This window comes from Pipra filicauda, unplaced genomic scaffold, assembly GCF_003945595.2.
Source record: "Pipra filicauda isolate LSUMZ 115617 unplaced genomic scaffold, ASM394559v2 scaffold249_size1133689_pilon, whole genome shotgun sequence".
NCBI lineage: Eukaryota > Metazoa > Chordata > Aves > Passeriformes > Pipridae > Pipra > Pipra filicauda.
This window is the reverse complement of record NW_024104364.1, coordinates 162644-186451: the sequence shown is the minus strand read 5'-3', so window position 1 is coordinate 186451 and position 23808 is coordinate 162644. Positions and strand designations below refer to the sequence as shown.

The 23808-nt window shown below is 43.6% G+C and overlaps 2 protein-coding genes and 1 long non-coding RNA gene across 5 annotated transcripts; 2 read left to right on the top strand and 1 right to left on the bottom strand.

Annotated features, from left to right (window-relative positions):
• Positions 1–5787: 5787 nt before the first annotated feature.
• On the bottom strand, positions 5788–14906 carry LOC114001255. Of its 3 annotated transcripts, XR_005563753.1 has the most exons (5): positions 14735–14906; positions 13774–13956; positions 10519–10601; positions 6934–6999; positions 5788–6088 (listed from the first exon to the last, which is right to left on the bottom strand). It is a non-coding gene; the product is annotated as an uncharacterized LOC114001255 (long non-coding RNA). The 3 variants fall into 3 exon arrangements; XR_005563752.1 differs by having other exon boundaries at positions 5788–6999; XR_005563754.1 differs by lacking the exon at positions 6934–6999.
• On the top strand, positions 7470–14991 carry LOC114001254 (bile acid receptor-like). Its single transcript, XM_027746273.2, has 10 exons — positions 7470–7575; positions 8694–9056; positions 9927–10067; positions 10676–10815; positions 10905–11009; positions 11107–11206; positions 12277–12405; positions 12906–13025; positions 14065–14178; positions 14762–14991. The coding sequence occupies exons 1-10, from the start codon at positions 7485–7487 to the stop codon at positions 14989–14991; spliced, it is 1533 nt and encodes a 510-aa protein (XP_027602074.1). The 5' UTR covers positions 7470–7484.
• A 416-nt stretch (positions 14992–15407) lies between these two features.
• On the top strand, positions 15408–23660 carry TSHB (thyroid stimulating hormone subunit beta). Its single transcript, XM_027746275.2, has 4 exons — positions 15408–16393; positions 17601–17699; positions 22481–22643; positions 23333–23660. Exons 2-4 carry the CDS (start codon positions 17638–17640, stop codon positions 23573–23575), a joined length of 468 nt encoding a protein of 155 aa, XP_027602076.1. The 5' UTR covers positions 15408–16393; positions 17601–17637; the 3' UTR covers positions 23576–23660.
• Positions 23661–23808: the final 148 nt, after the last annotated feature.

The following is a 23808-nucleotide window of genomic DNA, read 5'->3' as shown; positions in this document are numbered from 1 at the left end:
ATCACTTCTGTTTCAGTTCTACTGAAAAACAACAACAAAGTGACTGTCCTGACTTGCAGTCAGGGCTCAGTAGCTTTTGGAGGACTCTCTGCTGAGATTCTGCCCTTTGTTTGAGTTTTGTTTGACAAATGCTTTATAAATGAGCAGGAGAGGTGGTTTATGTTTCATTAATGAGGCTGATAGTGGTTAATTACTGAAGTTACGTAAACAATCCAATTCCAGATCGAGCCAAACGGGTCAGTTATGTAGAGAAGATCCAGCTGGAGCAGATACGATTTCCTTTAACTATTCGGATACCAAGCAAGTCACAGAGATCTAAAATCTCCAGTTCAGATGAACAGGGAATTCTGCTGAGCCTGGAAACAGGTATCGATCCAGGGCAACTCCTCCTTCATCTCCAGCTTCCCCACTCCCCAAATCCTCAGCCCCAGCTGCCCAAAGGCAGACACTCCCCGGGGGTTCAGTGTCCACTGGTGGCAGTGAGGCTGCACAAGTGCTGCAACACAGTGTCCAGGGCAGGCTGGTGTCCCCACATCTGCTTCTTTTCCATGGAAAACATGCCTTATTTCTGTGGAAAACATCCCTTACTCTCCACTTCAGTGCCAACTTCTAGATGTGGGCTCATGGCACGAACTTGCTCAGCTAATGTTTTCAGGCCGTGTCCATGAGTAGCACTTTGTTTGCTCACCTCTAGTAAATCATGCTTGGAGTCTGTGATTATTTACTTTGCCCACTGAAATGGCTCTGGGCATGGGACTGATCAGAGACTTCATCAGTGAGCAGTGTTTTGTAAAATTGATGTATGTATAGGAAAATAAAAGCAAACAGAGCTGGAAAGGAGCTTAAAAAAACGTTTTCCTCCCTTACAGACCAAAAAAACAATTCTCAAGTTCTGCCCAAACTGATCTTCCAAATATCCAGTGAAGAAGATTGTACAAGCAACTTACTCCAGTGCTATTTTTACCACAGTAATTGCTTTCCCTAGTATCTAATTTAAACCTCCCTTACTCCTAAATAACCTTTTTGTTTCTTGATTCTTTGCAAGCATGGAAAACAGTTTCTTTTCCTCTTCTTTGAAGCAGTCCTTCAGGGGACTCACGTGTGCCCTCAGATCTCCCATTTTTGTCATGCTGAGCTTTGAGCAGGAACAGCAATTTGTTAAAATAATGTAAATATCTGTATTTAACATAAGTACATGTATTTAACCTGTTCTGAATCACTGCATGACTATGCACAATAGTTTCATTACTGCAGCTATGAAAACACCATGGTGGGGGTTGGAGGAAACAACCACGGGCTAATACTTAATGTGGCACTGCTGTTTATTCCTACTACAAGTAAGTTTTAGGTTCTTAGGTATTTATTTTAGAGATTTAATTTACTCTGAATCCACTAGGCTTTATAAAATGGACAGAATGGGGATTTGATAGCTTTTAAAAAACTGGGCTTCACGTTCTCCAGAGTCAACAGGCTCTAAATACCCTCGTCCCACAGCTACATTTGACCAGCTTATCACTTGGTGGCTTCTATTAGAAAAAGTGCTAAAAATACAAGTCAGTAGTATTTACAAGCTAAAGGCAATATTTCACAAACCTCTGCTTGTTTTTCCCGCTTCCATGAGAAAGGTTGGATGAAAAAGCCAATGGGATATGTGAAAGAAATACTGCTATGGAAAAAAAATCTTAGTTCTAGGAATTGTAAATTCTTCGTTTTTACCACCGAGGGTTTTTTTGACAATTTAGTAGGCTGGTGTCTGAGGCTGCTTTTTCCAGAAAGACAAATGCTGATCATAATTAAGCTTACAAGATCATTATCTTTGTGTCTACTGTATCATCTATGCATTCCAGCCTTCCATCACCACACCTGACCAATGCAGGACATTTGAAAACTTAAAAAACCCCATAATATGCTCAAATAACATCTGTCAGTCAATCCCGTTAGTTCTTGAAAGCCAGACTCAAACACTCCACTCCAAGATTCCTAAATGGTGCCATTTTACATGGAAATAAGTAGCCTTATTGCTACTTTTCTCTGGAGCCCATGGATACAAATATGACTCTCCTTTGAAGGGTGATGTCAGTTTGCTGTGTATCCATGAAAACCCACTGTCCCTAAAGACTATTCTGAGTGACTTTATTGTAAGATATCCAACAGGAAATTATTTTATCCTTTTGCCACCTAATTCCATGAAGTATAGGACAGAACCAGTTTTTCCTGAGGTAAATGGAGAATTGCTCTTACACAGAAGGAAGGGAGTGAGGAGGTTTGCAACCTGCTGGGCAGCATGTTAGGGAGCACGTGGAACAGCAGGAGATTCCCTATCCAAAATGTCACATCTTCTACCTAGGAAGTGATGAAAACATCAAAGAGTAATATTAAGTTATTAGAAATTATTAATAATGGAAATACTTGGGCGATTAAGAATGGAAATTTGCAAAATTAGCAGCAACATGAACCTAAATTCACTGAAATTGTTAATGAACTTAACGTACAGGTGAGCCCTGTGCGTGCCAGGGATGTCAGGATCAGAACAGGGAGGACAAGTTTGGTGTTTGGCAATCCTGCCCTAATCCAGTGTTTCCAAATGAAATTATCATGTCATGCAGAAATCTCCAAGTAATACCACTGCAGTGCTTGCTCTGCCCGGGAAGTGAACGTTTTCCATCCACGCTCCGACGCGCCGATGAGCAGCCACCAAAAAGGGAGAATTTGAAATTCTAGCAAGAGAGCAGAAGATTTGGTGGTGGGGCAGGGAGTGCTCTGGGAAGCAGTGACGTGAGGGTCCCCATGGCCTCTGTCCCTGATGACCCAGTTCTTATTTGATTTATGTGGGCTCGCAGCTGCCCTCGCTCCGACCCCAGCCAAGGCTGTGTGGGAAGTTCGTGTCTCGGAGCCGTAGGATTGCTCTGCGGAGTGTCTGGAGCCTGGTGTGTGCACACAAACTGATAAATAGGGAAAGGCCTGCATTGCTCCAGCTGGATCAGGGCTGGGATCAGGGCTGGGATCAGAGCTGGGATCAGCGCTGCAGCCCCACGGACTCTCTGGAAGAGAGAAGCTCCCTGGAACCACGGTGAGTATTTAATTTCCTTCTCTGCATGCTCTGGGATTATGAATTGTTGCTCCAGCCACACATCAATTTGCCATGTGAAAAGATTTCGGGCACTGGGTTTTTTTCCTTCTTTTTCCTCCTTTTTTTTTTCCCTTTCTTTTTAAACATCTGACTAAATGAAAACAGAAAACACGAGCTTTTAAATTTGGTATCCTACTGCCAAGGGTTTGTTCCAACAGTACTTCATTTGACATAGAGAGGGAAGAAAAACGACTTTTAAATTAAATTATTTGTTTCCCTTCCCAAAAGTACCTGGAAATCCGTGAGTTTCAAACAACCACTTATTTTACAGTGTATAAAAATTTTACCTTTGAAATAATTATTCATGAGGGTAACAATTTCAAAGGAAGATTTCAAGCTAATTGCAACACAATCCGTTAGTGAAATAAGCCAACTCTTATTATGATTGTTGTATGACCAAGAGGGAACACATTTAAGGAGAAGAAGAGTGGGATTTCTTCAAAGGGTAGCTTTGGGGAGCTTCTTGGCACATTAAAACTGGGAGGAAGAGATAAAACCTTAATAATGCATATAATCTGCACATAGGGACAATCAAGTGATCCTACAGCTTCCCCTGCGAAATCATCCTTTAATTAATCAAGTGATTACTAAATTGCTTGAGTGAAATGGAATATATCACCTGGCATCACACATAGTTGCCACTGATCGTACTGAGCTAACATTTTTTTCAGTTTTTGGTTGAAATTTTCACAAACAATAGAAAAAATAAGCTTTGCTTCCAGCAGCAAGCAAAGTGCAGCGATTAACAGTGAGCCTGAGACGTGCTCTCGAGTTCCACTACGTGACCATTAACGTGCCCCAAGGTGTGTTCAAATAGTTGGTGAAGACCTTCAGCTTGAGCTCCTAAAATTCCCAGTAAACAAGAAATTTCTCCACGACTCCATTGTCAAAATATTTACGAAAGCAGCTGAAGTAGTGGCAGTACAGAGCCCTGCAAGGGCTCCCTGTGCCTCTGCTACGTGAAGGATGTTTTGCATCTTAATAAATTTGAGAAGTTGATGATATGTTACTTTATGATGCGGGATTTTATAGCAATAAAAATGATGAAAACCACATCTTTCACCATAAATAGCAGTAAATAGATGAACAGTACAGATTCTAGTCTGAATGTGAACATTCTATTTATGGTTCTGCTTCGCTTTTATCAATCAATGGCTTTTTTTTCCTTCATGGTTTCCATCTTTTATAAATTGACAAGTTTTTCAGCTGGGACTAAGAACTGAACCTGGCTGAATTTTTATATAAAATGGATAACCAACCCCTTGAATTGACACACATTCTGGGTTATATTGAACATTTTTGATCACTGGCAAAACTAAGCCCGTAAAAGGGCAACATTTTCAAACGTGCTTAAACAACCCCAAGTGTAGGTCACCTGTTCTAAAAAAACACCATTGCCCACCTGGTCAGGATTTCACACATGAAAATTCCCAGCAGAAGAGAGAAAATCAAAGAACAGTGTGTGCCTTTCCACAGATGACATTTTCTTTCAGGCCAGTCTGTGTGACTGAGGACTGAAGAGCCCCATCCTATCTGTGTCGGGGTTCTGCGAAACAAGGGATTAAAAAATTCATCTTCTTTTGTTTTCAGCTATTTCCACTTTTTAGGCTAAAGACCTTTAAGTGCCATCTCTGGGAACATACTTAAATTTTTGCTTCCTTTTAAAGCACTCACGTGCAAAGATCTGGTTATATTGTGAATACACGGAAATGGGAAAAATGGGCACAAAACATTTTGGTTTGGGAATGGCACAACTGTAACTGCCCCAAACACCCAAACCTGTTACTGCAACCTTGTTTCAGCTTTATCCAAGTTACTGTGTTTTGAAAATTACCACTGGGCATGTCTGGTACGTTCTGCCAGGGACTCCACATGCGTTGGGCACAGGCAGAATTCCCTTGCCAGCCTGGCAAAGGCTTAATGAGCATCTGTGTGGGCTCAGGAAGTGTCCCTTAGGTCATGGCTCACTCCCAGGAGGTGTGAGGGATTTGGGGTGGCTACTGAGCTCTGGGGAGAGCAGCATATAATGGATCTCAGTTTGGAGGAGGCTTCCCCTCTGCTGCCTCACTCACATACCAGGGGTGAGCAAAGGTTGGAACACACAACGATCACAGTCATTCTTATAAACAATCCAAACTTTCCTGTCCTGGGAAATGAAGTTCCTTCCTTATATATCTTACTCCGTTCTTTCTAGTTTTATTTTTTTAAAAAGCCCAGTGCTTTGTTATATCAGGAGAACAAGCTTGCCAACCCTAAACTGTCAAATGTCAGAAAATTAAACACTTCATGGTCATGCATAAATCTTGTTTCACAACAGTATAGCATTCCCAAATAAGCACTGGATTTCAAATTAATAATCAATTAATTAGAACATTCTCTTAATTTCAGTTTACAAAGTCTCATTCTGAGCTGGGAATTTTGTGGTTGCAACCAATCACTGTTATTAGTCATAAAAATCTGTTAAGAAGGGCTAAATCCTTTCTCACACAGTACCTGATTTGAGGAAACTTTGCCTAAGGAAAATTTGCTTCCAAGATTTAGAACGTTTAATCAACTGACCACTTTACATTTGGCAATATGTACCTCATACTCCCAATATACTCTTTTTATCCCACTGGATCAGTGGGATTTTATTTTAGCTTCCGTTCCTTTTCTATTTCATTTAAAGAAACTACAGGAATTCAGAAATGCATTTCTTTGGCAAATACACATTTTTGGGAAAAAATGTAGACTTTGCCCTGGCCAAATTGATCTAACTGATAAGGACCTCACGATTCAGTGAGTCATTCTGCTCTGAAACAAATATTTACTAGCAGAGATAACAAAAAACCCCAACATTCCAGCCTCACCGCATCCTTTCACCTTCTGCTGACAACACAAAGCGAAAGTGTTCAGCCCCAAAGATTTTCCAGTTTGGGGGAAGGGATGTGTGTCTTTCCAGGCAGGACTTCAGGTTCCCTGGAATGATACATTCATTTTCTCAGTCACAGCAAGGTACAGGTATTACCCAAACCCCACCGTGTGAGTCTTTCCAGGAAGACCTTTAAACCCAAATTGCTGTAAATGCTGCAAGAGGCACAGACAGAGAATGCTGTTGCAGGGGAGGCTTTTGCTTTGCTGTATTTTCCAAATACTTCCACGCCTTTTTCATCTCTTCTGTCCTTTTCTGTCTGCTCAGGCAAAGCCTGTGAGTGGTTGATGGGCAAATTGTCTCCCACAGCCCTTACTCAATGGGCACAGACTTAACATTTGTTTAACCAGTGACCACATTCCACATGCAGAGGGACAAGGGGGCAAGGAAAACATTTCCTACTTACTCCTCTAGTGGCTGCTCCATTACCTCTCAATAGTTCAGCAATACCAGAGGTTTGCTCTGTGAATGTAAACCCAAACCCAGCTCCTGCTAGTGTCCATAGGGACATTACATTTTTTTTTCTAAAACTCTTGTAAGAATTTTTAGAGCACCCTTTTCCACAACTTCTTTCTCAATTTGAATTTATAATTCAAATTACTGAAAAATAAGGTAAGTTTTGAAGCACAGCAGCTGTTCTCAGTGTGTCACTGTGAGCTCTCAGTACACCTTGTTATTGTGAATGTCAGTGCATCCAGCCAGGAGCCCAAGCTCCCTTAGTGTTCAAGGGACAGTGGGAAGCTCTCTCGAGGAAATAAATCCTATAGGATATTAATTTATTTTGTTTTCACAGGATGCTTTGCACTCTTAAAGGAATACAGGCTCTTAAATGTAAATCAGGCAGTGCTCAAGCAAGGCAAAGCTGACTTTTACTGCATAAACAATTACTTACATGGGGAGAAGAGAGATTCCATGCTGGCCTTTCCATGCTATTTTCCTATATTTACTTGCTTCAGATCTGCATAAAGAGTGAAAGAAACAAATTCACTAAAAGCCCATCTCTGTGCACAAACAGGACACCCACCACATCCACACCAGTGCAAATGCCCCAGCTCATGCCCAAAGCAAGTTTTTTCTATCCAGTGAAACTCCTTTTAATCTTCCTAGAACTAGAGAATTTACCAGGGATTAATTTGATTCCCCCACCATGGTTTTGTGTAAAATTCAGAGCAAAACAGTTCTACTATAACTTGGAAATTTAGGAATGGACTCTATCCTGAACCTGTACTGTGAGGACAGTCAAACATTCTGTAGCCTCACTGAAGGTATTACATGACTTTGTACCTCTGATTTTCTTATGATCTGCAAACTCTCCCATATTGTGGAGTTTTCTGGGTTTAGCTCCCTGCCTAAACCTACCCAGCAATTCTTTCTCACAGGATGTTTCTCCTGCTTTCCCATTTCTCCAGGTTGCCATTTAAAAGCCACCCCCCAGCAGGGGGAATGAAGCAGTGCAGCTGGGAGCAGAGCATGGCCAACACGTTTGTCACCGTCCCCGACGGGTACTGTCTCCCCGAGCCCATCCAGTACTATGGTGAGTAAAGCAACAGCTTTACATCCGGAAAATACAGTAAAATGAACATCTGTGGCAATTCCCATTTTTTTCTCTGTTTTAGTTTATCTTTAAAGCTCTTAGAAGCTACGCATTTGACTGCCAAGCCTACACTGAAAGTATTGAAATACTGTGATTATTCCGACTGATCATTCCATATAAACATTCCTGGTGCTGTCTCCCTTTGACTTGCATGGAGCAGACACAGCTTTTATTACAGTACTCCAGATAATTATAAATAGATAATGCATATTCTATATGTTATGTAACTATAATTGCAATAACTGATTGGATTCTGGAAGAGTAAAGGCAGGACCTGATGCCCATTAGAAAGAAAAAGAACTCTGAATTGCCTTGAAAATGGTTTCCAGTTTGGTTTTTCAGAGATTTGAACAATCCCAAAGGAAGGAGGAAACATGATTCATGTTGCACAGGCTTGCTTTGGTACAGTTGTGTGTATTTAGGGGGAGCTGGATAAAATTAAAACTCAACAGACAGAAGGGCAGGAAGAAACTCTCTTTACAATTCTGTACCTACATTTTACTAAAATGAAATCTCATTTCATATGTGGGGAAATACTAAATAAAACAAGATCTGCTTTTTATTCTGTTGACTTCAACTTTAAGACTCCTGTCACAGTACTTTTTACCACTCTATAATTTCTAGACCATCTTTCTCAGACTCTTGTGCAACATTTTCAAAATGGTGCCTGAGATATGTATTGATAACTAAAATTTCACTCCTTAAAAAATTCACTTACGGAAGATACTTGACTGTAATGTGGACAACAAACAACTCTCAGATGTAAGACCTAAAAGCAGCTGTATCATCAGTTGGCAAGTGATATTCAGTTATGTGCCAACAATAATCCAGTAGCATCCACATGACATTGTCCAAACCATTACTGAGCCATTTTTACCACACTTAAGATTTTACTTAAGAACATTACAGGCAGCACATTTAAAAACAGTGTGTCAGTCTGCCCGTCTGAAAATATCATTTATGATATTAAATCTATGAATTTTTTTAAAACTTTGGAATAGCTGATGTCGAGATATTCTCCAGGCTTTTATCTCGCTTTCGGTTTCCCCTGTTTTCAGACGTTCTACCGGAGCACATCAACTACCAGCTGCCAGACACGGATTTCCAGAGTGCCCCTTACTGCCAGTACTCAGCAGTGCCAGTTCCTGCCCCGGCACTGCAGTCCCAGCCCCCTCTGTCCCCATATGGCACATACGGCCTGGACCCTCCCTACAGCGACGGGCCCTGCGTCGGCAGCAGCTGCGAGCTGAGCAAAGCCCCGTTCGTGGCTCCCCCCGGGGATGACGGGGGGTACCAGGGGTTAAAGAGGCCGAGGCTGCCCCACCCGGTGAGGCTGAGGGGGCAGGAGGAGCTGTGTGTCGTGTGTGGGGACAAGGCCTCTGGGTACCACTACAACGCCCTGACCTGCGAGGGCTGCAAAGGTGAGCACCTGAGCCAGGACTGGCCCCGCAGCGTCCCACACCTGTGATTTATGCAAACAGGTTTTGTTGGGGTTTAAGCTGTTTCTACAGAGGGTTTTAATTTATCTAAGGAGCCCCTTATCTAACACACTTACTCCCGGATTCACATTTTTACAGCATTTTTTGAAGAAATGCTTTCAGTCTGTATTTAATATGAGCACCTCAAGAATCTCATTTTTGCACAGATGACTCAATAGAATAGTCTCTGTTTAAGCAGGTACTGATTTTCACATGACCATTTATTATAGATTTTCTTGAGTGTTATTACTTATTATTAAAATTAAATAAAAGCAAGTAGTAATGACTTACTAATTATATTTAACTTGTTATATTGAAGGGGAGGCAGAGGGGCAGCTCCAACCTCTGCTCTCTGTGAGCAGTGACAGGACCTGAGGGAACAGCTGGAGCTGTGTCAGGGAGGTTCAGGTTGGATCTCAGGAAAAGGTTCTTCCCCCAGAGGGTGGTCGGGCACTGAACAGGCTCCCCAGGGCCCAAAGGCTGCCAGAGCTCAAGGAGTGTTTGGACAATGCTCTCATGCACAGGGTGAGATTTTTGGGGTGCAGGAACAGGAGTTGGACTTGCAATTTGTGTGTTCCTTTCAACTCAGGATATTCTGTGATTCTATGACTCCATGTACGGAAAACAGCATTTAATATCAGTCAGAAAGAACCAGACATAACTATGTTGTTAAAAAGTAAATTTAAAATCAAGGTCATGTTTCCATTTAAAACCCCCAACCAACCAAACCTGAAAGACACTTTTAATTCCTTAAATTACTGTGAGGTGAAGCTCCTTAGGTTGCTGGAGCCATGACCTGACCCTTGTGTGCAGGGTTCTTCCGCCGCAGCATAACCAAGAACGCGGTGTACCGGTGCAAGAACGGGGGGCACTGTGAGATGGACATGTACATGAGGAGGAAGTGCCAGGAGTGTCGCCTGAAGAAGTGCAAAGCTGTGGGAATGCTGGCAGAATGTAAGTGCTCCTTCCATGCTGCCTACTTCACTAATCAACCTGGATAAAGCCTTTTCCAAAGGAAATCCCTTCTCATTAGAGCTAAATGCTATCAGTCTAAGCTTCATTTGGCTGTAGGAAAATTATCTTTGGAGTCTGCAGCACCTGTAGCATCTTCATGTGCAGGAACAAGCAATGCTTGGGAAGTATCTCCCTAAGCTAAGAGGACTCCTGTTCAAAGACATTACAAGAAAAAAAAAGGAAGTACTGAGAAGAGAAGCTAAATATCCTGAGCCCTGTCAGGACAGCAGTGAGCAGATCAAAGGTGCTTCAGTGTTTGGGGAAAAAAATTAAATAAAAACGGCATGATGGTCTTTGATGAAAAATTCTGATGCCTGTATGTCACAGAGTCACAAGAAAGGAGGAGACTGGAAAACCTGAGGCCTTTGGTGGGTACTGAACATGAACTCACCTGACAAACCACACATTGCCATATCCTCTAGCGTGTAGTTCCTTACAGGTGATGGCTCCCGTGCTGCAAGACTCGAGTCATCTCTAAAAAAAAAGATGATTTCAAATTGTAATTAATTCAAAATACACATATTGATGCCCACTTCCATGCCTTGCAGGTTTGCTGACTGAAGTCCAGTGCAAGTCAAAGCGACTCAGGAAGAATTTCAAGCAGAAGAGCAGTTTCCTTTGCAACATAAAGCTGGAAGATGAGGGACTGAACAGTAAGCATGTATCATCTACAACAAGATCTGGAAAAGTGGGATATTCTTCTATTTAAAATACCTCTTTTTATCATTTATTTTTACCCCAAGTCATTGTCACCTGATCGGTTTATTTTTTTAACAGATCCCAGAGAAGATGGAACTTACCCCAGGGGAACACCAGCTTCTCGACCACATTGTAGCAGCACACCAAAAATACACAATTCCCCTCGAGGAAGCCAAGAAGTTTGTAGGTATCCAGCACACTCAGCCTGCACTGGTGAGTTATTGTTGTCCCCAGCACTGTGCCTTGGTTATATCCCATGTCCAAACGCTCTTTCATGCAGCTGCAAGAAACTGCGAGCGCTGAGGAGAGTTTTCTGCGGCTCTCTGAGACAGCCGTCGTCCACGTCCAAGTGCTGGTGGATTTCACAAAGAGACTTCCAGGTAAGTTCCTTCCTTTGGGAAATATTACCGAAACCATACTGATGGCACGAATCCCAGAAAAATACAGGCTTTAAGAGAAAAAACACTTTCAACTGATTATTTTTTATTTCCAACTTAGCATTTACTTGCCGTGAGGACAAACTTAGAAGCTTTCACTTCAAAACTTTGCTATGATTGGGTTTCTTTTCCATTTCTGACATGGAGTAGAGACATTTTCTGGAAGCACCATCTTGAGTGCTTCTCTGAAATCCAGTTGAGTTTTGCACTATATCATAACCATCAAAATAAAAAACAGATGTTCCTTCAAAGGAAAAGGCAGCGCAGAAGGGACTGACCAGGTGCTCCTATTCATATTTTCCTTCAATAAGGCACAAGGGAACATGCAATTAAATCCACTGCATTTCAATGTAAATTTGGCCAAATGACATTTGACAGGGAGGGTGATAATTTTTTCTTTGTAAAACTTCCTGACAAAGGTCAATCACCATGTCTAAAGCAGGTATTTGATGCAATTTAGCACCACTGTGAGAAAGAGCTGAAGGAATGGGGTGAGCTCTTTGTTTTCTTGGTGTTACATTTCCTGCTTTGATCAGGATCAAGAAGAAATTTCTGAAGGTCCTTTGCTCTTGAATGATAAGTGCAGATAATGAGCTTGTCAAAGGATGAACACAAATTTTAAGAAGATAATAATATATCAGTGAATAAGGGGAATATACACTAAGCAATGTAGCAATTTTATCAGGTACTCGGCCATGTGATACATGCCAGAAATAAGGAAGAAATTTTTTATAAAGTCTTGCTTAGTCCCAAAATTTTCACTTGTATCTTCCAGTGAATCTTCTAAAACTGGACACTAAAACCACCTCCTCCTTTTTTTTTTCTTTTTAATTGTCTAACCTGCAAACAAGCAAGAAAGATCACAACAGTCCTTGGTACATACATCACTTAACTAAGGCTCCTCCTTTCCAGTAAAGGCATTTATTATTAAAAAAATCATTTTATCACCTCGTGTTAGGGGCTTAAAGGCAGCCCAGCCTTCCTTGATTCTGATCATGTCCCTTTCTCTGCAGGATTTGAAAGTTTAGCCAGTGAGGACCAGATTGCACTGCTGAAAGGGTCAACAGTTGAGGCAATGTTCCTGCTGTCAGCCCAAATATACAACCAGAGAATGAGCCAGTGCCAACCATCAACAAGTGAGAGTAAGTTTGACTAACGAGCTTTCTACTCACACCAGTAGGAGGTTCTGCCATTTAAAAAAAACTTCCATTCGTTTTAATTCACTTAATCTCAAATAATTACCTACCCAAGCAGAGTGGTACTTAGAATAGTATCATTAATGACAACATACCTTCTAAAGGCTTTTTATTCAAGGCACGCAATTTATTTTTTTTAATAACTAAATAAATAGATTTCTGGTTTCCTCCCATTAGTTCTAAACAAAAAGCAACATTTTTGAGTGTTTGCATAAATTGTGGGGTGGATGGCTAATATTAGCTATGTTAATGACTAATTATATATCGTGTCAAGTTTAACACAAGAGGCTTTGACCAACAATGATGCAAATGAGCATTTTTTTTTATACCTACATGGATCTGGGAAAAATTCCCACATTTTCAGCTATATACCTTCAAAGCAGGTACAGACAAATATTTAAAGTCAGTTTAAGCTTGGCTGGAGACTGTCATCTGTCTTGTTCCAGGTCATGCAAGACTTTCTGATCATGGGACATGTTGTCACGTTCAAAGCCTTGATAAAAACAACATTTATTCCATGGAAATGTCTCACAATGAAGAGAGTCCAACTTCCACTACTACCACAGGTAAGGGAAGTAGAATCTAAATACTGGGAATCTTTTGCTTTGCTGGCCCTCTTCTTAATCACACCGAGCAACACTGTCCCTGTGGCCCCTGGGCTCCCTCTTCCTTGAGCTGCTCTGGGCACACACACAGGCATTAAATCCTCCTAGGAAGAGGTGCTGCTCATGTTTGATCATATCCTAGGATAAAGCCTTGAGCTATATATAAATCCAAAGCTCCACAGTACAACCTTAACACAACTTCTGTTACTGGATTAGAAATGAACACTGTTTTCCTGAAGTTTGTTAACTATTTCCCTTAAAAGATTCACTGAATCACAGGATGGCTCAGGTTGGAGGGTGCAACAATGGGTCATCTGGTCCCACCTCCCTGCTCAAGCAGGGTCATCCCAGAGCACATGGCACAGGGTTGTGTCCAGACAGTTCTGGGATATCCACAGTGAGGGAGACTCCACAACCTCTCTGGACAATCTGTTCCCACACAGTGATGGAGTCCCTTCCCCATGTTCAGGTGGAACTTCCTGGGCATTAGTTTCTGCCCATTGCCTCTTATCCCATTGCTGGGCATCCCTGAGCAGAGCCTGGTCCACCCTCTGACCCCTCCCTGCAGACACTGACAGGCAGGGATGAGGTCCCCTCTTAGCCACCTCATCTTGAGGCTGAACAGCCCCAGCTCCCTTCAGCCTTTTTTAAAGTCATGGAATCATTTAGGTCGGAAAAGACCTCTAAGATCATCAAATCCAGAATTTACCATGAAAATAAATGAGAGATGCTCCAGCCTCCTCATCACCTTCACGTTCTCTGCTGGACCTGCTCCAGGAGCTCCATGTCCCTTGTCCTGGGGAGCCCAGCACTGGACAGAGCGATCCAGGTGGATCCAGGGGGGTATCATCTCCCATGCTTCAGGCAAAGATGATTTGCAACTGTTTCTGCACTGAAATAATACCATGATTACTTTGTTTTGGTTTTTATTCAAAAAAATTTTTATTAAAATATTTTTATTTTATTTGTTTGTTTGGGTTTTTTTCCCCCCATCCTTAAGGCTTAACGGAGGAGTTCATCACCGCCCTGTTCTACTTCTACAGAAGCATGGGGGAACTCAAAGTCACCGAGACCGAGTACGCCCTGCTCGTAGCAACCACCGTGTTCTTTTCAGGTAGGCTGGGAAGGTGACAACAAGCTGTCACCTGCCCCCTCAGGGGAGCTGCCACTTCCCCCTCAGTGAAGCCGTCCCTTATCCCGGGGGAAACTGTCACCTTCCCCTCATGGGAGCCGCCACTTGACCCCTCAGGGGAGCTGCCACTTACCCGGGGGAAACTGTCACTTGCTCAGGGGAGCTGCCATTGCCCCCTCAGGGGAGCTGCCATTGCCCCGCCATGGGAGGTGCCACTCCCCCCTCAGAGGAGCTGTCACTTATCCCGAGGGAACTGTCACTTTCCCCTCATGGGAGCCACCACTTGCCCCCTCAGGGGAGCTGTCATTGCCCCCTCAGGGGAGCTGTCATTGCCCCCTCAGGGGAGCTGTCATTGCCCCCTCAGAGGAGCTGTCACTGCCCCCTCAGGGGAGGTGCCACTTGCCCCCTCAGGGGAGCTGTCATTCCTCCCTCAGGGGAGCTGTCATTCCTCCCTCAGGGGAGCTGTCATTGCCCCCTCAGGGGAGGAGCCACTTGCCCCCTCAGGGGCGGCGGCGCCGCCTCGCCCCCTCCCTCTCACCGCGCTCTCCCCGCCGCTCTCCCGCAGACCGCCCGCTCCTGAGGGACAAGCGCCACGTGGAGGAGCTGCAGGAGCCGCTGCTGTGGATCCTGTACAAGCACTCGAAGCTGCAGCACCCGGGGGACCCGCAGCGCTTCGCGCGGCTCCTGGGGCGCCTCACGGAGCTGCGCTCGCTCCGCCACGCCCACGCGGGGGCGCTGCGCGCGCGGGACCCGCGCCTGGCCGCGCCCCTGCGCGACCTCTGGGACCTCCACTAGGCGGCGCCAACACCCGCCGGGGGGGCTGCGCTGCCCTGGGGGGTCCGCGCGCGCCGCTGCCCGCCCTTCCCGCCCTTCCCGCCCGCCCTGAGGGGCCCGCGGCGCTGCCGGGGCCGGACTCCGGGTCCCTGGGGGTACAAAACCCGTTTAAATTGCCCTGAGCGCCGAGCAGGTGCCCGCGGTCAAGCCCCAGGCGAGCGCTCGGCTCCCCCGGGGATGTGTCAGGTGAATGGCGCGACCGCCCGGCTCGGGCGGGGCTGCTCTGGAGGAGCGGGGGGGCGAGGGGGCCTGTCCAGTGGGACACGGGGACAGAGCCCCGAACCAACCGCACACGGTGTCCTATCCCTGGAAGTGTCCAAGGACAGGCTGGACGGGGCTCAGAGCAACCTGGGATCGTGGAAGGTGTCCCTGCCCGTGGCAGGAACTGGATGATCTTCAAGGTCCCTTCCAACCCAACCCATTCTGGGATTCTACGTTGGCGTGGAAGCCCCTGCTCTGAGCTCGTTTCACTGCACTCTGCTAAGATTGGTGCTGGGGGGAACACCTTCCGTTTTAATTTCAAAGACTTCTGTTATTCTCCATCAAAACTGAAGGGAATCGTCTTCTTGAGCATCTGCTGTGTGTTGTGACTGTACATCACCAGTGACAGATCCACACTGGATGTAATTCAGCACAGCGAGCAGTGTCCCAGTTGGCTGGGGATGTCCTGTCCCACACTGGCGTCGATGTCCTGCTCTCTCACCAGCTCAAATGTGCTGTGAAAACATTCTGTCATCACACCGAGTTATGGGAATTCAACAAGTTATTTTTTAACTTCGAGGCTCCTTGTGAAACGTGTTTGGATTCATATGTGATATTCTGGCAGGAGATGAGTTACGCTATTTACAAGATGAACTGTCGTGACTTAAAAACCTTGTGAAATGACATTTTCATGCTAAAACATAATCGGATGTAGTTTAGAACTACCCATGGGAGTAAAGAAAAAAAAAATCAACAACTGGACTTTAAAGAAGTAATTTTGCTTTCTGAGTCCTTTACCATGCACCTGTGCACAAATAGACAACAGCTGATGAGTTCTTGGCATCAAAAGCTTCCACTTTGGTCACTATAAAGGAAACCACAAAAACTCAAGAGTTTGATAACCCACTGTGAAGTAAGAAGCAAATAAGAGAGTTCCAAAACCATTGCCAATGCCTTGGGCTTTGAAAATTTTAAGCAGTTGATTTATTAATAAAAAATGCTATTTTCACATTAGCTGTACTTTTTTTTTTCCTTCTGGATTTTATAATCCTTCTTTACCAATCTACCATAAAGTAATTTGTGCAGAGGTTTAACAAATTCCCAGATGGTGATTTTAATTTGCCACTAGGTAGCCCAAACTGTGGTGAATTCACTGATTCAGGTAAGACTAAAATAAACAATTACCTTGCACATTCCGTAATTTTTTTTAATATTTTGACAACTTGAGAAAGCTCACATTTTTTATCTTACTTAAGCAGGAAGAATGTAATCAGAATTTGAAACTCCAGGACAGGGTAAGCACTTGCAGGCACTTCCAGGGACATGTAGCTGTCCCTTGACACTACTGAGAGTCATTTTCCAGTGGTGTTTACAAATCTGTGTTGTATAAAGCTTCAGGTGCAAAATAGAATGTGGAAAATAAGAACAAATCTGAAGAAATTAGGACTCACCCAGGAGTGACAAAGCACAGATAACAGTGTTATTCCTACAACCTTTTTTTGCCCCTGAATTATCAAAGTATTTAATTTGGTTTGCCTTGCTTCTAACCAGGAGTATCTTGGAGGGGAAACGTTCCTGAGGGGAAACAGCCTTCCCTATCCCTTCCTTACAGCCATTTTAATTTTTAGTTGGAATCTGAGAGTGGCCTTGGGCTGTCACACCTGGGGCAGACTTTTACCTTCAGCGTTCTTATGATCCTGGGTTGGTATCATCATTCCTCACTGATAATACTGCAGAGGGCTTCTGGCTTGTCTTTGGTGGTGGTGGTGTGTTGGTTGGTTGGGTTTTTTTGTTTTAATTTTGCCCTCAGCATAGCGATTGTGTATCTCAGACTAACAAATATCCAGCACTTTCCAAAGAAATGAAACTGAATCCAAAGAGCTCTATCGTCCGAGCCAAACAGCAAATAGGATTAGGGAGTATTTTCAGACCATAAATGGAGATTGCTGGCATATGATATGCAACAAAGAGATTTGCTGTTTTAATCTGTGGTTGATAGGAAATGCTGCAGCTAATCCTAGGAAAGGAAGAGAAGAGCAGTCGTCTGTGAATCTATAAATTTCAGAGATGGGAGCTGTGTTTTAGGCTGTTACAGAGACTTGAAACAGCCAGATTAGCTTTGAAAATTCAGCAGCCACGGGCTGTTTAAATGCAAAATCTGGCAAAAACACTTGTTTCTATGGCAGTGTATCAGGATTGTGTTTCCTTTTATCAGTGGAGGGCTGCAGCAGGACGGGGTTGGAAATAATTCCTCTACCAGAATACTCATATTTCAGAAATCTGATTGGTTTTGTCTGGTTTCCATCATCAGAGCTTCCAATTCTCAGTCGTTTGCAAGTTTGGACATGTTTTTGTTTTACCATCCACAGTTCTATATGTCGTGGAAACAAGAGTGACCCTGCTGTCATGAGAAGCCTGCTCATGAGACCACGAAGTTTTCATGGTGTTGTGCTACTACCAGGGGCAGAGTGAGTAGGAATAATGTGTGATAACTTCTCCTTGTTCCTACTTTTATCTTAGGCATTGGTCAGTGACCAATAGGGAATCCTATTAAATTGCTGTCACATACGAGCTTCTGGTATGCACTGAATTTCTGTAGCCCATTACAGAGACTCCTGGGGAATGAACCCAGGATTTTTGTAATTACTAAATTCCATTTACAGGTATCACTTGAAACACTTCCTGTAGAACATCAACACACCATCTTTCACTTAATGAAAGTGTAAAACCCCTGATGTCAGTGAATGGATTGATTTAGCAAAGAGAAAGGTTAAAGATAAATAATTAACAGTGTGACTGGCTGTTCCAGAACAGGGCTGCAAAGCTGATGGCTATAAAAACACATCAAAAATTTCTATCACTGACTGTCTGCAGGTCAGCGGGAGGGCAACGGAAGAAACGGATCCATAAGCATCAGACTTGTAATGATGGATTTTGGGAAACTGTATGGAAGAAGCCTCGGGTTGTGACACTGGATTTGCTTGTCCTGCCAGTCTTTAGTCTGTAGGTTGTGGGATCTCACTCCCATCAAGTGTTCAGAGAGGTCAGGAGTGGATGAGCTCCATGGTCACAGCCAGGATGATCCAGGAGGTTTTTTGACAGCTGAATAGTTTGTGTAGATCACTGAAGGTGTGTGAATGTCACCCTGGTGCTCTCCTGTGCCTCTCTGTCAGATGGGCAGGATAATGTGGTGCCAGCAAGGACGAGGCAGTGCCAGGAGATTCTGTGCCCATATGAGCGTGGAGCTGAGCTGAGTGTGAGGAGCAGCACTCACAGTAGTCCCAAGGTCCACTCAGACTAATTTATTGCCCTTCCAGATAAATGAATTTTCACTCTTTTGGTCAGGTGTTTCTGTAGTGCACTGAGGTGGGTTCAGAGACTGGGTAAAAGCATTGCAGGGAATAAAGGCACTGCTGGGATTACACTGCTCCAGGGGCTGATAATTCCCAACATTCAGCATCCACCACTCTGGGTTCTGCCTGACACCTCTAAACCTTCCTCTGGACAGATGGAACCAAGGGCATTGCATCTCTGTAATTGCCTTAACAACCAAATTTGTAATCACTGCAAAGAATGAAATTGGGTTTGTGTGGCATGACCTATTTTATGTAACATCATCTTGACGGTCATTAAATATGTTTTCATCTGTTAATTCTTTATTGCTCAAATCCTGTATCAGCTTTCTGTTATTTTACCTGGCTGGTGGAGAGTTACCTGGGTCAACACTCTCCCCTTAAACATTGCCATAATATTAGCACTTTTTAAAAATGTTTTGGTATTTCCTCAGTACTCCAGACCTGTTGAAATCAGCATTAGGCAGCTAATCATGTTGAGTTTAAAATATTTATCCCTTATATGATTTATTTCCTAATCTTTGTTACAATCTTTGAGATGGTTGTTCAGCCACTGTGTTTTCAAATGCACAAGTACTTTCTGAAGCTTTTGCATTTACTCTGCATCAACAGCTTGTCTTCATCTCGTAATGTCTCTTGACTTTACTGTTGGCCTCTGGCCTGGCAGAAGTTGATTTCCTACTCTCCAACTTCCTGTGCAAGTTTTCTACATTTTCTCACTTCCAGCAGTGATTGTTGTTGGTTTTCCTCTTTTTTCTTGCTATGGTTTTTATTGTTGCACTCTCTTTTTCATCTTCACTATGGTAGACTTTCAAGCACTGTTCTGATTTGCTGCTGATGTTTGCAGACATTTCCCTAAATCTTGTTAAAGCAAATTCTTAAACCCTTTTTACCCTAATCTCAATCCTCCCCTCCTTACACCTATTTTTCTCAAATCTGAGAAACTAGCACTTTGAGGAAGCAAAGAATATATGTCTTCACACTCTGACCTGTTCTCTGCCTCTCTTCTTGTTGGGTGTGTTGAGACACTTCAAACCCAGGTGTGGGGGTCTCCCTGTCAGGTCCAGGGTACACAAATCCAGCCCCAACTGCCTAAAGCTGTGAACTCTTCAGAGGAGAGAATCAGCTGTGCATGCAAGGGTCACATGTGATACCCTGGCTTTAAGAATGCTACTTTTTAATTCTTACTTTGAGCACTTTTTGTCCTCTCTAGGATTTAATTTTATGAAATGCTTCCCATTCCTTTCGGATTCTTTGTCTCTGTTGAAATGCTCTTTAGATTTCCCAAGAACAAACAGTCTTTTCTGTGATTAAAGCTTCAAACAACCAAACCCATGCACATACATGTAGTGTGTATATACATATACATATATATATATACACATATACATACATATATATATATATATAATCTTTGTTTGGGTTATGTATGTATATAATCAAGGAGCCTGAGTGTTTGTATCTAAAATATGTGAGAAAAACACAGAGCTAAATAAGGTGCTGGAGTAGTAGCAAAGTAAGTCTCCTGTTGCTAAGTGAGGTGGACAGATGTTTCTGAGAGTACAATTAATACTCTGCTCATGTCCCTAAGCCAGAAAGAGTTATATTTAATTCCTGAGAAATTATACAGTAGAAATTAACCCAGAGTTAAAGATTCTATGAAACAAAAAGCATTTGGGTAGTGTTAATGGAGCAAGAACTCTATTATATTATCCCAAAAAATCCTTGGAAAATTAGCCCAGGACACAGAGCTGTGTGCAGCAGTCTGAAACCATAGAGAAAGGAGACAATATTACTCAGGAACTGGCTAAACACCAGCTGGGATGGACTGGATCACTCCCCCAACAGCCCAAAGGGACCACGTTTACCAGCCCAGACTCACGTTTTTCCTATTTCTTATGGCCACATAAATCAGGAATGTGGTTGACTTGCATAAGACATCCCTCAGATCAAATTCCAAACAGCAGTTGGGTGATTACCTGGAAGGGTGAGTGTTCCCAGAACGGCAGACAGGGAGCATGGGGAGAGGCTGACAGGGAACAGCAGCTTTGTTGAATCCATCCTGCTCTCGCTCCTCCCAGGTGATACACAAAGCCCTAAATGTGAGTGTTTTCCCCTGTCTGGGGACATCTCTTTCTTTGGTGTTGGTGCAATATTTTGTTTCTCATTGTGCTGTGAGGTGTGGTTTTGTAAAGGTTTTTACCTACCAATTAGGATTTAATTGCTTGTTGCTTCAATATTTGCTCAGTAGGTTCAAGACCAGTGAAGTTCTCAGTGTGTTTTGCTTGAGCAGGGAAATGAGGCTGGACCCAAGCACTGCAGAGCAACTGCTTTCATTGCAGATTTGTTATTTTATGGGCACTGCATGGACACAGCACATCTCAGAATGGTTTGGGCTGGAAGGGACTTTAAGGCTCATCTCATTCCACTTCCTGCCATGGGCAGGGACACCTTCCACTAGCCCAGGTTGCTCCAAGCCCTGTCCAACCTGGCCTTGGACATTTCCAGGGATGGGGCAGCCACAGCTTCTCTGGGCAACCTGTGCCATCATCTCCCAGCTGTGCCTGCCTGGTAACCAGCAAACAGAGTGAATCAGACCTCATTAAACTTTAGCAAAACACAGGCGTAAAATTCATCATCTGAGATTCAGGAGGAGTCCATTTCCATGCCAGCCTTCCTGCCATGATGTTACTGTCCTATGCAGTGATTAAACTAATTTTTTAAGCAGTGGTTAGTTTAAAAGCCTGAGGAGAGAATGACTGTTAAAATAATTAGATTTCCAGCTCCAGTTTCCAGGTTAGGATATTATGGACACGTTTGTTCCTATCACATTTGCTTTGTGGTTCAGTATGAATTTTCAATAGATGACTTTGTGATAAGAAAGCAGTAATTCAGATGCAATTATATAAACAGTAAGATCAGCCTGGAATTAGCCTGGAGAGTATAAAGCACACACAGAGCTTGTGCTGGGTCACTGCCTCTCCCAGCTCAAGGCAGAGTCAGGTTCCTGTAATAGGGAAGAATTCCACTGACAAGAGGTTGGTCTTTCCAGACTTTCACTGTGGCAGCTACAGGGTAAACCAGGCTCTGAAATGAATGGCTTTTCTATGGGAAACTGGCAGCTGGAAGAGACTAGAGGGTGATGGCCAGATGTTGGTAGACACTGTCATTTAAATTTTGTCATTTAGAGGCTCTAGAGTAGTTCCTGGAATTGTCTTGGAGCTAATCAAGGCTTTGTTCTCGGGATCCCCCAGCAGGTCTGAGAAATGAGGTCAGCACAGGAGACAGACAGAGAGGGATTGGTGGAGTTGAACTCTTTGCTGATGTTCTTTATTGTAATTTACTTGAACCTGTTTTTTAATTCTTGGCGGTGTTCCCGTTTCATCACTCCTCTAAGCCAACTGGAAATTGAAAAATCCAGTTTTATGCCTGATATGCACAGTTGTGTCTTTTTCTCTCTTGAACATTTTAAATTATGCTCTTCTTAGGAAATTGTTTCTAAACGAGTGAGATTATTTTAATATTTTGGGTTAATTCTAGAGCTCATATTCTCTAGCATGTCACATTTTCAAATCCTTCAGCTCCTGTTATTTTTTTCTTTGTCAGCATTTTGTCACTCATTAGTGAGAAGTTCCACGTATTATACTTTAGTGGGGGAAAATTGCATTTGTTCTGTTTTTAATGGCCTGTTTACTACCCTTGTTTTCTGTTTAGCAGTCGGTACTACTTCAGTTAAAGGTCTGAGGTTGGAAAGAAATTGTAACTAAAAAAATTAATATTACTCCTAGTCTGTGACTGTCCTGACTGTTCCAGTTGAATGCCAAGGAAAGGGCTGGAAGTACATCCCATTTTACTCGGAGTTTGCTTTGTTTGTTTGTTTGTTCTTCCCCACCTAGCATGAGGCCTTTCTTTGTGGTATCTCTCCTCTTTGGCCTGACTTTCGGACAAACAGCCTCACTCTGTGCTCCTTCTGAGTACACAATCCACGTGGAAAAACGGGAATGTGCCTATTGCCTGGCCATCAACACCACCATCTGCGCCGGATTCTGCATGACTCGGGTACGAGGCCTTGCTCTGCCTTAGGCAGGTATTTCTGTAACACCACTGCAACCCAAGTGCCTGTTCTCGCAGAAAACAGAGTGTAAATGATCTAATTCTGAAAACTTCGCCACCATCACGTTCCCAAGTTAGGTTTTTGCAAAGGTAAGGATGAGAAATGCGAAGCCTCCGGAACTACGGAGTTGGTAACACCAGTGGCACAGCAGAGACCTGGCTGCTGCTGCCACTGCAGAGCCTCTGGAGGCACTTTGTGGGGGCAGGATGGAAGAAGTGAGGAGCAGATTATATTTGATCACTCTTAATTAATGTAAATAACTTAGGCTGCTTCTCTTCCCACTGCTGCTATCCCAGCTGGCTGTGGGAACAGCTCTCCAGTAGCCACACCGCACATTGTGCTTGAGCTTCACTGCTCAACACAGCACCTAAAGTTCCCTTCCAGCAGGGAGCCAGCACAGATCCCAAAGCACTGGGAGCACTCTGAGCCCAGTGGATTAATTAAACCACAAGAACAAGGTGAATACCTCTGTGTGTGGGGAGATCCCCAGCCACAAGCAGCTTCAAAACTGCAGCTCTGAACAGAGTAATGCCAGAGCCGGGCTAAGCACGAGAGGTTTGGTCTCTGCACTCCCCAGGAAGTTTCTGACACGCAAATGCTTCAGCGAAACAACACATTTCTCTTTTCTTTGTAGGACAGCAATGGCAAGAAGCTGCTGCTCAAGAGTGCTCTGTCCCAGAACGTGTGCACGTACAAAGAGATGTCGTACCAGACAGCGCTGATCCCGGGCTGCCCTCACCACACCGTCCCCTACTACTCCTACCCCGTGGCTTTGAGCTGCAAGTGTGGCAAGTGCAACACTGACTACAGTGACTGTGTCAGGGAGAGGGTCAGGACCAACTACTGCACTAAGCCACAGAAGCTCTGTACCATGTAAAGCTTCCAGAGGAGCGTGGGTGAGATGTGCTGCTCTGCTCATGACTAAACAGAAATAAAAGCCTGTTTCGTATTAGGTTTGCAAAGTGGTGTGTGCAAAGATTCATTCTGAAAGGGTATCATTGCCTGTATTAATTCACTGCATATTCTGTAACTGGCTGCAGGTTTGTGTTTATAACCCACCCAAATTTACTCTGGGGAAGAAGAAGAAATGACTTTGTGGATGTATAAACC